Source organism: Castanea sativa, chromosome 10, assembly GCF_040712315.1.
Source record: "Castanea sativa cultivar Marrone di Chiusa Pesio chromosome 10, ASM4071231v1".
Lineage (NCBI taxonomy): Eukaryota > Viridiplantae > Streptophyta > Magnoliopsida > Fagales > Fagaceae > Castanea > Castanea sativa.
The window spans coordinates 3568799-3583422 of NC_134022.1; the positions used below are offsets into that span (position 1 = coordinate 3568799).

General features: G+C 33.6%; 1 protein-coding gene across 1 annotated transcript; it reads left to right on the plus strand.

Annotated features, from left to right (window-relative positions):
• The first annotated feature begins 873 nt into the window (after positions 1 to 873).
• On the plus strand, positions 874 to 14422 carry LOC142614087 (long-chain-alcohol oxidase FAO4A-like). Its single transcript, XM_075786632.1, has 3 exons — positions 874 to 1135; positions 1458 to 1727; positions 12444 to 14422. Exons 1-3 carry the CDS (start codon positions 875 to 877, stop codon positions 14274 to 14276), a joined length of 2364 nt encoding a protein of 787 aa, XP_075642747.1. The 5' UTR covers position 874; the 3' UTR covers positions 14277 to 14422.
• Positions 14423 to 14624: the final 202 nt, after the last annotated feature.

A 14624-nucleotide genomic window follows, 5' to 3' on the forward strand; every position in this document is an offset into this window, starting at 1 on the left:
CCCTCTCTCCCCTTCTCTGTCTCGTGGCTGGATGTTTTTTTTTTTAAGTCGTGGCTGGGTGTTTACAATTAGTAGAAAATAGTTTTTTAATTTGGTAAATAATGTTTCTCGCGTGTAATTTTAGTTTGTAATTTTTTAATTAAAAATATGCCACATTATTAAAATAAAATGCCAAGTCATTGTTCCGTTAGCTACATAAGTAACACCGTTAATGACAATTAATAAAAAGGCTTATATTGCTCATTTTGAAAACTTGAGGGACCAATTACGCATGCTTCAAACTTGAGAGATCAATTGCGCACACAGGGTAAACTTGAGGGACTAATATTGTAGTTTCGCCCTAAATTTAATATATGTATTAAGAGCATAGAGAACATAAAATCCAATGGTTAGAATTTCAAAATATATAGTCATGTTAATTTTTTTAAAGGAAGTTTTTTCCTTTGGTTCAAGAAAGTTTGTAACCAAACTTTATCCTTAAGTTATTATTGATTCTCTTCCTCAAAAAAAAAAAAAAAAAAAAGTTATTATTGATTCTCATCTATACATATCACTGAAATTACGAGTAATTCTTAGGTACTCTCGGAGCACGGAGAATGGTGCTCCCTCCTCTCACATTCATGGTGGGGTCCGCTCATTAAATTCATGATGGGGTCCACCATGAATGTGAGAGAAGGGAGCACCATTTTACTATACTCCGAGACTATTTAAGAATTTTCCCTGAAATTACTTACTATGTATCACATTATTATCTACTATTTATAACTTAGTCACCTAATTACAAATTTAATGAAAAATAATAATTGACCCTAGATTCATCAATTTTTTATATAAACCCCTTGTAGCTCTTTCATTCTTATAGCTCTCATAAACAATGGAGTCACCAAAGGCTAATGAAAAAGAAGAACACACGGTGTTTAAGATAGATAATTTTGGCACACAAGACCTTCTTGTAGAAGGAGAGAGATCCCACTCGCAGGCGTATGTAAACTCTTTGTCTTCTTGGGAGATGGACACACTCACTGCGCTTTGTGACACCTTCTTGCCTTCCATTGATGTTTCCAACGTTACAAGCAATGACTCTGTTGTCAAATTCTACACCACTTCTGCTTCAATGGCTGGCACTCCAGAACGAGTAAGATAACTCATATCCATACCCATATTCATAATTTTTCTAACAATTAGATACATATATGCATGCATGCTTAAATTTCATATATTATGCCTTTTTTATTTTATTAGTAATTAAATTGTTACAACAAGTGAAAAAGAGGTTTTGAACCTTGGTTTTCTCTTAAAGGAGAACAAGCACTGTCGCTGAGCTTGAAGGCTATGGAGGTCTTAGTTTTTATAAAAGAAAAATTTTGCAAAGTTCTTATATATGCAAAAATATGTACAATTTTTCTGATTTTTGTTTAGACCCATTTGGTAGATATTGATATTAAATATGCATGTAGGTGGGGGGGTTGATAAGTGAGAGACTGAACCACCCAAAGAAGTGGCTGATCAGAGTGGCGTTATGGGTGTTATCAACTTGGATTGGGACCTTAATACTATGTGGGAAAGCAAGCCTTTCTGGTCAATTTCCATACTTTCAAAGATTTTCTCAGGTATCTTGGCAAAAAAGGGAAGAAATAGTGCTTTCATTATCTCTTAGTTATTTTTATCTTCTAAGAATGTTCATCAAGGCCATGAAGATTCTCACACTCTATGTTTTCTTCACTCAGGTTAGAGCTGGTTTCCCTTTAGAATAATTATTTGGATTTATCATGGTTATTTTATAATTCATTAATTTTGCATACAAGCATGCATATATGACTTCATACTTTTATTATATAATTATTTACCATATATGTACATGTATCTATCCATTTTCTCCAAATGTTTACTTTCTTTGTTTATATCTATTATTATCTTATCTTAGTCAATGACTAGAGAATAATAGAATCATGATGTCACCCAAAAATTTATCTGTTATTATAAAAATAAAATAAATAAAAAACATATATGTTATATATATATATATATATATATATATATATATATATATATATATATATATAGTTATTTCTGAGGATTTCGACTTCAAACCAATTTCCAACCTAACGTTGACGGCCACCAGCTAATCTCTACACTTGCAAAATTATTAATTTGAAAACTATGTTGCCTCACTATAATATTATAAAAATACTTTATTAATTGGCCGGTGGATAAGGAAATTGCAACAAATGAAGGGAATATTGTAGATTTTTTTTTCTGTCCAAATTTAACAAAAGGGATATAGGTATATATATATAATCCCATTATTGTATAAATCTCTAAAAATGATACTATTCAATTAAATTGAATAGTAAACCTCACCGTTTTATATAAGAAATTATTTCTATACCAAAAGGTCATTAGTAAAGCAAACGTAGGTTGGGAAAAGCCATTAAGATATAGTATCTTAATCTAATAATAATGAGTGGATTTTAGTTAGCTCAATTGATAAAATTGAGCTAACTAAAAGGTCATTAGTAAAGCAAACGTAGGTTGGGAAAAGCCTTAGTAAACCTCACCGTTTTATATAAGAAATTATTTCTATACCAAAAGGTCATTAGTAAAGCAAACGTAGGTTGGGAAAAGCCATTAAGATATAGTCGAGATTTAGTTGTGGAGGAAAGGCTGGAGTTGGAGAGAGTTCGAGGGGAATTAGAAAAAGTTACTTTGATGGAGGAAATCTGTTGGAAGCAGAAGTCTAGAGTCCTTTGTATTAGAGAAAGAGACAGGAATACCAAATTCTTTCATCGTATAGCTAACTCTCACAGAAGAGTTAATTCCATTAATAGGCTTATGGTGGATGGAGAATTGTCCTCAGATCAGGAGGCTATAGCAGGTGGTATTTCTCATTTCTATAGGCAGCTATATGCTGAAACTGTGGCTCATAGACCTTTATTAGATGATGTGGAGTTCTCTTGTATCTCGGAAGAGGATGCAATTTGGCTAGATAGGTCGTTTGATGAGGAAGAGGTGTATGGGGTGATTAGTGAATTTAAGGGTGATAAGGCTCCTGGCCCGGATGGTTTTTCTATGGCGTTCTTTCAGTCTTGTTGGTGTATTTTGAAAGCTGAAATTATGGCAGTGTTTCAAAATTTTTATAATCAGGCTGTGTTTGAGAAGAGCCTTAACGCTTCTTTCCTTGTTCTTCTTCCTAAAAAGGTGGATGCTGTGGAGATTAAGGATTTTCGGCCTATTAGCTTAGTTGGTGGGATCTATAAGATTATTTCTAAAGTGTTGGCCAATCGGCTCAAAAGGGTGGCACATGGGCTTATCTCAAATTCTCAGAATGCATTTGTGAAAGGTAGACAGATTTTGGACTCCTTTTTGATTGCTTCAGAATGTATTGATAGTAGATTGAAGTCAGGTGTTCCAGGAGTGTTGTGTAAGTTGGATGTGGAGAAGGCATATGACCATGTGAGTTGGGGTTTCTTAATGTATATGCTTCAGCGATGTGGGTTTTCAGAGAAATGGAGAAAATGGATAATGTGTTGCATATCTACTGTTAAATTCTCCATCCTGCTCAATGGTAGTCCTTCTGATTTTTTTGGTAGTACTAGGGGGATTCGGCAAGGGGACCCCTTGTCTCCGTTGCTATTTGATATTGTTATGGAGGGTTTGAGTCGTATGTTGGAAGTGGCTGCTATGACGGTTTTCGAGCTTCTTCGTAGGTAATACCTTGGTAACTCGGTGATGGTGTCTCATCTTTTGTTTGCTGATGACACTCTTATTTTTTGTGATGCTGATCCATCGCATATAGCGTGTTTGAGAGCAATCCTGGCTAGATTTGAGGAGGTCTCAGGTTTAAGGATTAATTTGGGGAAATCTGAGTTGGTCCCTATAGGGGTGGTTTACAATATGGATGTTTTGGTGGGGATGTTGGGTTGTAGGCAATCCTCTCTTCCATTGAGATACTTGGGGCTACCATTAGGAGCTAAGTTTAAGGAGTTGTCAATTTGGAACCCTATTCTGGAGAAGATGGAAAGGAGATTAGCAGGGTGGAAGAGGTTGTATCTATCTAAGGGGGGTAAGGTAACTCTTATTAAAAGTACCCTCTCCTCCTTACCTACATATTTCCTTTCCCTTATGCCTTTACCTGGGAAGGTGGCAAATCGTATGGAGAAGCTACAACGAGACTTTTTGTGGAGTGGTATTAATGGGGAATCGAAATTACACTTGGTCAGTTGGGCTCAGGTGTGTAAACCGATGCAGGTTGGAGGGTTGGGTATTAGAAGTTTGAGGAGTTTTAATGTTGCCTTGTTAGGGAAATGGTTATGGAGGTATGGGTTGGAGACCGATGCTCTTTGGAGGAGGGTTATAGAAGTGAAATATGGGAATGATTGGGGTGGTTGGTGCACAAAAAAGGTGACCAGTGCTTATGGCGTTAGTTTGTGGAGACATATTAGGAGTGGTTGGATGAGTTTTTCTAAACTAATTCGGTATGATGTAGGGGATGGTACCCGAGTGAAGTTTTGGAAGCATGTATGGTGCGGAGATCGTACTCTCCAAGAGGCTTTTCCGGAACTCTATTGTATTTGTCGAACAAAGGATTCTTCAGTAGCAGAGATTATGTGTTGGTCTGGTGGGAGGATGCATTGGGATGCTAAATTTCGTCGTCCTCCACAAGATTGGGAACAAGAATCTTTTGATTGTTTCATGGATATGGTTTACTCTTCGACGGTAAGGGGATTGGGTCCGAATCGGTTGTGTTGGAAGCCAGCAAGGAGTAGAGGTTTTGAGGTTCGTGGATTCTATCTTTCTTTTTACCCTCATAGCAGCTTATCATTCCCTTGGAAGTTGATTTGGAAATCGAAGGTTCCTCCAAGGGTAGCTTTCTTTTCGTGGGCTGCTTCTTTAGGTAAGATTTTAACAACAGATAATCTTCGTAAACGCCGCGTGATTGTTCTTAATTGGTGCTACATGTGTAAGAATTGTGGGGAGTCGGTGGATCATCTTCTTCTTCATTGCCCCATTGCTTGTGAGTTGTGGTCGTTGGTGTTTTGCTTGTTTGGAATTCATTGGGTTATGCCTCAGAAGGTTATTGAGTTGTTTGAGTCGTGGCAAGGTAAGTTTGGAAGACATAGAAATATAGAGTTGTGGAGAATTGTGCCTCATTGCGTGTTATGGTGTATTTGGCGCGAAAGGAATGCGAGATGCTTTGAGGGCTGTGAACGCTCTATTTTAGAGATTAAGTCTTCTTTCTTACACACTCTACTAGATTGGAGTGTGGTTTTTTGTCATTTTTCTTGTTCTTCCATTCCTGTTTTACTTGATCGTTGTAATCTTGGTTTTTGATTTATGCCCCCATAGTACATTCCCAATGTACTCGGGTTGGCTAGTATTCATTTTTTAATAAAATTTTCTCGTTACTTATCACAAAAAAAAAAAAGTTAGCTCAATTGATAAAGTCTCTGATGGTTGAATAAGAAATTTAGATGTCTACTCCTGATGATTACTTTTTATCATCAGACTAAGACACAGCATAGAACCCACAAAATGGATTAATAAGATACCTTGCTCTCATATATAATAGGTTAAAAGAAAATATCAATCTTGAAGATAATTCTTTCCAAATCAAAATTATTGATAGGAGCTTTCCAACAGAAATAGAAAAGAAGAATTCTTTGTTACAATCAAAGTAGAGATGTGTATTAATGATTGATATGTGTTTTTCAACGAACAAAGAATAATCAAAGTAGAAATGTGGACTATTCAAGAAAGTCGATTTCACTATAAATATGGCTATATTGATTTTTTTTATTTTATATATAGAAATAATTACAACATGCTGCTAATTTCGCAGCTCGAACCTTTTTTCCCTAAACCTCCAAGTACTTTATACATGGAAAAGTGTCAATTTAGCTACAAAACTTTTGGCATACTGACTATTTATTGATTATGTAGAAAAAGTCATTATTTTATTTTTGAAAACATGTCAATGACCTCTTGGTGTAATGAGTTTGAGAAAATATAAAACGTACCACAACTTTTTGTGCCACAAGTTTTTTATAACTCTAATGTGAAAAATTGTGATTGATAAAAAAAGTTGTAAATCTATATAAAAGTGATAGATAATCACTCAGTCTGTCACATCAAAATTAAAATAAATAATTATAATATAAAAATTGTGGTCCGAATGCAATGAGCTCTCTTATTGCCACCACCCAGAGGCGAGCTCAGATTGTCCAACAACTTAATTTGTCTTCCATCAATTTGGATCAAAAATTTAAATAATAATAATAATAGAGCACTTAGAACAACAATGATTAATAAATGTTCTAAGAGCATTCATTAATATTTCTCATAATAATAATAGTAGTAGGACCTGAGTTTAGAAGATATGTCACTGTTAGATTTTTTTTAAAAAAATAATCTGAATATATGTATCTATTTATCCTTTTATAGAAGTCTCTATTGCCTCTAGAATTGCTAAAAAAAACAAACAAAAAAAGACCCAAAAAAATTTTAAAATTAAAATAGCAAAACAATTGTCAAAGTAGAAGCCAAAGCCCCACCAGAATGTGTCCAAACTCCAAACCAAGTCCGGGGCAAAAAGTAGTGGGCATTAATTTAAGTGAACCAATTTTTCAACAAGTGTTGGTGGCACGTCCTTCAACTGTCTTAATCCATGTATGCATGCCAAACACCTGTACACTTCTCTTCTTAATTAAGTTTGCTGGTGCTTTGTATATCTATTTATTAATATTAGAGATTTGTGATACAAATAGTAGAAGGACCTGAGTTTAGAAGATAGGTCACTCTTAGATTTTTTTTCAAAAATAATCTGAATATATGTATCTATTTATCCTTTTATAGAAGTCTATATTGCCTCTAAAATTGCTAAAAAAAGCAAACAAAAAAAGACCCAAAAATAATTTTAAAATTAAAATAGCAAAAAAATTGTCAAAGTCGAAGCCAAAGCCCCACCCAAATGTGTCCAAACCAAGTCCGACCCAAAAAGTAGTGGGCATTAATTTAAGTGAACCGCTTTTTCAACAAGTGTTGGAGGCACGTCCTTCAACTGTCTTAATCCATGTATGCATGCCATACACTTGTACACTTCTCTTCTTAATTAAGTTTGCCGGTAGGTTGGATAACTATTTATTAAGAAAAATAATATGTACGCTATATTTTTATAATATTTTTATAATAAATTATAAGTGATAAGTTGTTATTATTAGGACAAAAAAGTAATCTTAGTGTTAAATTCAAATTTGAACAAGTAATAACTAACCATTTATGTTTTGTTGTAAAAATATTATAAAAATATTGTAGACGTAACACCTCCCATTTATTAATATTAGAGATTTGTGATACAAAACTTTATGCTTGCAGCCTTATGCAGTACTTAACCAGGTACTTATGTATTACATAGAAAAACAAAATATAAGAATTTCATTATTTTTATTCGAGTATTATTAATGATTGATACTACAAAATTTTATTATATAAGAGTTATAAATTAGGAGAAATTACACTTTACCATTTTAATCTATATCTCATGTTATACTTTATATCTTAAACTTTTCGAATGCATATTTTATACCCTAAACTATGACTCTTGTTACACTTTACATCCTACCATTAAGTTTGTTGTTAATTTGGATGGAAATTCAAAGTTTAGGGTGTAAAGTATAATATGAAGTATAATTTAAGGTGGTAAAGTATAATTTATCTTTTGTTTTTAAAGTATTGAGAAGATGAGTAATTAGGTCGTTTCATGTGGTGCCATATTTTTCCATCTAAGTTAATAGCAAACTTAACATTGGAGTGCAAAGTGTAACAAGGGTCATAGTTTAAGGTGTAAAAAGTACATTCAAAAAGTTTATGGTACAAAATGTAACATGAGGTATAATTTAGGATGGTAAATTGTAATTTCTCCTACAAATTAAGGTGTCACCAATAACAAAAATAAATAATAATAATAATAAAAATCATTCAAACATATATTTATTAGGTTATTTTGAAATCCACCAATCACATTTAGTATTTTATCCGTTCGTAAACATTTTATAATTAATTATGTGATAGATTTAGCATTTTTCTTAATCCACCACCCAACCCATCATCAAAGTAAGAATTCATCACTAATCAATCATATTGAAAAATTACATTCATAAATAAATAAATATTAATGGTCTTTGTGACTCTTTTTTTTTTTTTTTTTGAAATTTAAGATTAATGGTCTTTGTACCTTAAGAATACTTTTGCAAAGAAGAAAATGTCCTAAGACCAACCTATCATTAAATGCGAGTTGTACGACTAGCAATTATTCTATTGCTTTGATATATATATATATATATATATATATAATTGTAAGTGCACAATTGCACCTGGACCCAAAGAAGATTATGGGCTCAGGCCCAATGAGCCTTAAATAATAAAATTTGTAGAGTGTGAGCTTGAAACCTAGGTTAGAAGTGCGGGAAGCTTGATAACAGGCTTTTATAAACGAATGCAGGTAAATAACGAACGATAATTGCAAATGGATTTCATCGGACTCGAGCCGAGGACTACTTCTTTATTATTTTTCTTTCTTTCTTACAGGTTACAATCCTTTATTTCTTCTCTTTTTCTTTAGAGAGAGAGAGTCAGCGAGAGAGAAAAAGATCAAGATCCTCCCTTTCCTTTTGCATTCCTCCCCCCTTAAATACCCCTTTTTAGATGCCCTTTGGGACCCTGACTAGAAGTTTCTGCCCTACTGTTCAGGGGTCACTTCCCCATTAACGTGGCCAGGGAGGTAGGTGCAGAGTCTTTAATACGGAGGTGGCAGCCTTTGCTCTAGATATTTTCCTTAACACTAGGGTATCGAGAAGGTTCAGGGTTTCCCCCTTTAACCATTAGTCTTTCTAGAGTTGAGGTTTGACCTTCATAATGAAACTTTGAATTCTCTAGGGCTTGTCCGAGGAGAAGCTCGTCCTCGGCTGTAACCTCGGACCCTCGGCGTATTGGCCAATTCGTAGAGTTCAATTCTGAAGCAGGTCGGCCCTTCATGCTACAGTCCAAAGGCCCATATGCCCATTTGGGTCCTTTTACTCCCCACATATATATTGAACAATTAAAAATTTTAAGCATATAATTTCCATACGCAAGTTCTACGGATCTTGAATGAAAGTTGGTTTGGTCTTCAAAAAAAAAAAAAAAGTTCTATGGTCTACTTTGAGGAGGCTGACTTATGGCATTAATACATTAGTCAAGACAATTCAAGAGCAAATACATATGTAAATACATGCACGTACCCATATATGTGTATATATGGGAAAAACAAAATACCAATCTCAATTTGTAATAATAGAATAAATTATGACCCTTATATATATACACAAAATTATCCATGTGAATATATATATATATATATATATATATATATATATATAGACACATACTAGTGGGTAGCCTGAGCAATGCATGAGAAAGTTTAAATATAATTTTTTTATACTCTTTATTTGGTCTAAATATGTGAATTGGTAATTATTAATAGACATTTTTTATGATTATGTTTATATATATATATATATATATATATATATATATTAAAAGGATAATGATTTGTAAAATTGTGAGGTTTCAAAAATGTATGTGACATAATAATATGAGGTCAACCAAAGTAAATTGTCTTCAATTTTATATATTGTAGATAAATATATTTTAAAAATAATTATTTTAACTAGAATAATTTTCGTCCTTATAAAATTTAACTAGCTTGTAACTCATGCATATACATGGAATACATTCATAAATAAGCATAATTAAATTAGAAACATTTCACAAAATTATGGTGTGTTTGGATCCCGCTTATTTTGCTAAAATTGAAAACTTATTGCTGAAAATACTGTAGATAAAGGTTAAAATTAGTTGAAATAGTACAGTAGGGCCCATGAATAGTAGCAAAAACAAACTGAATAGTAAAATTATTTATTTTCCATCCCAATCCAAATGCACACTTAGACTACAATTAGGAATTAATTTTGATTCGATTTGAATTTTAAAATTGTACTTCAACTTAATATAATATATATGATTATATTTTTTCCTTTTTTAATAAATTAACAAAATCTTAATCCAAACACACTAAAAGCTATTAAAAAATAAGATTCAAAGAAATCTTAGTGTATTTTTCTTATTTTGTAGATTTTTTTTTTCCTTCTTTTCCTTTTGTAATTTGAGATGTTACTATAAGCTACAATCTAGAGAATGCACTATCTGCTGCCAAATGCAATAGTAGCTGTAAAACTTACCCATAAGATTTATTTGTGGCTTGAATTGTTATTGTTTGTATTTACTACTTGCTCATCATAAGCACCACATCAACACCACCAATTGAAAAAGATTACCAAATGATAATATTTTTAAATTAAAAAATAACAATAAAAAACTTAAAATCCCAAAAGAAGAGGGCAAACAGGAATGCAAAAAGATTTACCTCAATTGACACCTTAAATATATGATTTATGAAGTTTGTGGGCCTTTATAACATCTAATTAATGAATATTCATAAAACGTTTACGTGGAGTTGAAGGCTTTATCAAGTTAATTGACTAAAGCCTTGGAGAAGAAGGTTTTAAGCCAAAGATGGAACAAAAGCAACAAATTCTTTAACAACATTATGAAAGGTAAATGACAGTGTAGAGATTAAAATATAGGAGAGAGAGAGAGAGAGAGGATTAACTTGGACAACATTCTCAAAATTTTCATACATAAACATTCAAAATTTATAAAACCCATCAAAAGAACAACAACAACAACAACAAAAAGAGCGAGGACTAACCTTGTTGGCATTCTTGAATTTTCTAGTACACCTAAAGAACCAAATTCATAGTTTAAAAGGGACAACATGAGAAGTAACTATAATATACCCAAAAAAAATGAAAATAATTAACAAAGTTGAAGAGTTGATTTCAAAAACAACACTGGTTCACTCAATAGATGATCACAAATATCTTTTATATATATATATATATATATATATATATATATATATATATATATATTCTCTTTAACTTTTAACGTGTTGGACCTCTCAGTTCTCACCATAGTGTAAATTCATGCATTAAATTTTTTTTTTTTTTTTAAATTGTTCCTCGTATTTTATGTTAAATAACTTATTTGGCACCAAAATTAAGAAAAAAATATTAGAGACACATGACAAAAAATTAAACACGAATTGAGGATTCTATTTGGATTTTCTTTTAGCTTTGGCTTTATATGTGTGTGTGTGTGTGTGTGTGATGAGCATACAAAATTTGTCTAATTTGCTATAGACATAAAAATATCCACACACACAAAAACCCAAGCACTTCCCATCAAAGCAATGATTAACCATGATCTTTCATATGATAAAAAATTCCATTATTAACATTATTATCTTCATAGTGAATTTTTAACAATTTCCCACTCAATGTAAATTACCAAATTGCTTGCTAAAATCTATGAGAAAAAAGATTTCAAGAAGCAAGATGCAAGAGCAAATTTTACCATATAAAAGAAAATTTAGAGAAAAAAATTGTTCGAGTGCCAACTCAATTTTTTTGAGGGCTCAACTATCAGAAAAATTTAACATATGTATTTTATATATTACATGATTTTAGTTTTAAAGAACAACAAACATTGTATCGTAATGATCATTTCTTGTTTAATTAGTTATTCACTTATTTGAGACCTATAAGATAGGGGAAATTTATAAAGCAATGTTAAGTTCTGTTTAACTTCTTTATTATAGATCCTTTTTGGGACTTTGGTAACGCCTCCACCTGGGAATATGATTTAGCTTACCATCCTAGAGAGAGAGGAATTTGATAAAACACCAGGAACTTATTGTTTATAGTTATACTAGGAAGATGTTTTTTATTTTTATTTTTGTATTTTTAAGGTCTGTTTGGGATCCGCTTATTTTGCTGAAACTGAAAACTTTTTTGCTAAAAGTACTGTAAATAAAGTAAATGTTGGTTGAAATAATATAGTAGGACCCATGAATAGTATTAAAAAGTGCAGTAAGACTCATGAATAGTAACAAAAATAAGTTGACAAAAAATAAGCTAGCCAAACATACACTGATGATGATAAACCGTACAATGACCAATATGCAATTTCTATAATTCTACATTTACAGAAAACTGAAAACAAAAAGTTTAGTACCATTTTTTATGTATATTATGTGTGCGTTTGTTTAGCACTCGTCTGCGTTGAAGCTGTGTTTGCGTTTTTTTGGCTGGTCCCGTGGCACTGTTCATGTACCAGCCAAAACACAAAATGCGTGAACAGTGTTTGTAAATAGTGTTTTTCCTTTAAAAAAATATTTTGCTATAGTATTTTCGGCAATAAATTTTCACTTTACAGCAAATAAGTGGTATCCAAACAAAACGTATGTTTCACTTTAATCCTAGTCATGCCCAAATTAACATGTCCAGGTGGATGAGAAGGATGATAACCTATCATGGAAAGCAATTGGTTATAGTGGACCTGACCCAGAATTCAAAACCCAAACTGAGCAGTCCAAGTCATTAAAAAAAATTGGATATAAAGAATCTGATGAAGAAGAAGATGGTAGTAAAGAATGGTTTTGGGGACCTCTTTACAGAGGCCTCATCAATCTAAAAAAATCACAGGACATGGCTGCAAATATTCTACGTCGACTTGGATTTCCTGTCTCAGTTCTTTCTCAGAAAACCAATCCTCCCAGCCTATCTTATCCTTCTTTAATTATCCAATGTGATGCAGTAGTGATTGGTTCTGGCTCAGGTGGTGGTGTTGTTGCTGGTGTTCTAGCAAAGGCCGGTTACAAAGTGCTTGTATTGGAGAAAGGAAACTATTGTGCCAGGAAAAATCTGTCTCTTCTTGAAGGCCCAGCTATGGATCAAATGTACCTATCCAGTGGTTTGTTGGCAACTGATGATATGGGTGTATTAGTACTTGCAGGCTCCACAGTCGGGGGAGGCTCTACAATCAACTGGTCAGCTTCACTTAAGACACCCCAGCATGTAATTAATGAATGGTGTGATCGCTATGAACTTGAACTATTCGGCAGTGAACTATACAAAGAAGCTTTGGATGTTGTCTGTGAAAAAATGGGAGTTCAGTCCAAATTCCAAGATGAAGGATTCAATAATGCGGTCTTGAGACAAGGTTGTCGAGAATTGGGTTATCCTGTGAAAAACATACCAAGAAATTCACCCCCGGATCATTATTGTGGTTGGTGTTGTCTTGGCTGCAAGGATGGAAGAAAGAAAGGCACATCCGAAACATGGCTTGTGGACTTGGTAAATTCAGGCAATGGTGCAATTCTTCCCGGTTGCGAGGCCATTAAAGTCTTAACCAAGACAATAAAAGGAAGAGACAGGAAGACAGCAACTGGGGTTGCTTTCGAATTTGAGTACAACGGAGCAAAAGACATTGCTGTGATAGAGTCTAAGGTGACTATAGTTGCGTGTGGCGCCATCAGTACACCTGCATTGTTGAAAAAAAGTGGCTTGAAGAATGGTAACATTGGTAAGAACTTGCATCTCCATCCAGTGACAATGGCATGGGGCTACTTTCCAGATACACATTTACCCAATGTTTGGCCAGAGGAAGACAAGAAGAGCTATGAAGGAGGGATAATGACAGCAATGTCTACAGTTGTTGCAAATTTGGATGGGTCTGGATATGGTGCCGTAATACAGACGCCTTCATTGCACCCTGGTACATTCTCAATTTTAATGCCGTGGATTTCTGGGACAGATATAAAAAACAGAATGAGCAGGTTTTCTAGGACTGCCCATATATTTGCATTGGCAAGGGATAAAGGATCAGGAACAGTGGTTTCACCAAGCTCAATCAGTTACCCAATGGAAGTTGCTGATGAAGAGAGTCTAAAGAAAGGCTTAGAAAAGATACTGAGGATATTGGCAGCAGCAGGAGCTGAAGAAATTGGGACTCATCACTGCAAAGGAAAGACCTTAAATGTAAAGAAAGTAAGCTCACATGAGTTTGAGAGATTTGTGAAAGAGGAGAGTTCAAGGCCATTGAGAGGCCTTTCGGCACCATTATGTTCAGCACATCAGATGGGGAGTTGTAGGATGGGGGTTGATCCAAAGAAATCAGCGGTGAACCAGATGGGAGAAACATGGGAGGTAGAGGGATTGTTTGTGGCAGATACAAGTGTGTTTCCAACAGCTTTAGGTGTTAATCCAATGGTCACTGTTCAGGCTATTGCTTATTGCACTGCTCAATCAGCTCTTCAAGTTCTTAGGAAGAAAAATTAGTGTTAGATTTTATACTTGTTAAGATTGCAACTTATTCCAATGTTTTCCTGTACGTCAATAACAGCTGACTGACTCCCTTGAGGCAGAGGCGTGGACATTATAAAGCTTCATGAATAAATTATACACTAAAGTTAATAATACCAAAAGAAGAATATGGCAATTATGATCTTTGGGAGCTATTTTCTTCATTGCTTCTCAGATTTAAACAAATTAGCACATTATGATTATGTTAACCCAGAAAAGAAAATCTCATACCAAAACAAAACACAAATCTTTTCACATGTTAAGGTATGGTTTGAAAGTTACACCAAGGATAAATAAAAGGAGGATGTGGGAGTGTGGAGGGAA

What these genes read in the sequence shown, in the direction of transcription:
- LOC142614087 (XM_075786632.1), top strand. Translation starts at nt 875, where the DNA reads ATGGAGTCACCAAAGGCTAATGAAAAAGAAGAACACACGGTGTTTAAG. An exon ending in TGGCTGGCACTCCAGAACGA is followed by an intron (nt 1,136 to 1,457) that starts GTAAGATAACTC and finishes ATATGCATGTAG; the next exon opens with GTGGGGGGGTTGATAAGTGA. An exon ending in TCTATGTTTTCTTCACTCAG is followed by an intron (nt 1,728 to 12,443) that starts GTTAGAGCTGGT and finishes TAACATGTCCAG; the next exon opens with GTGGATGAGAAGGATGATAA.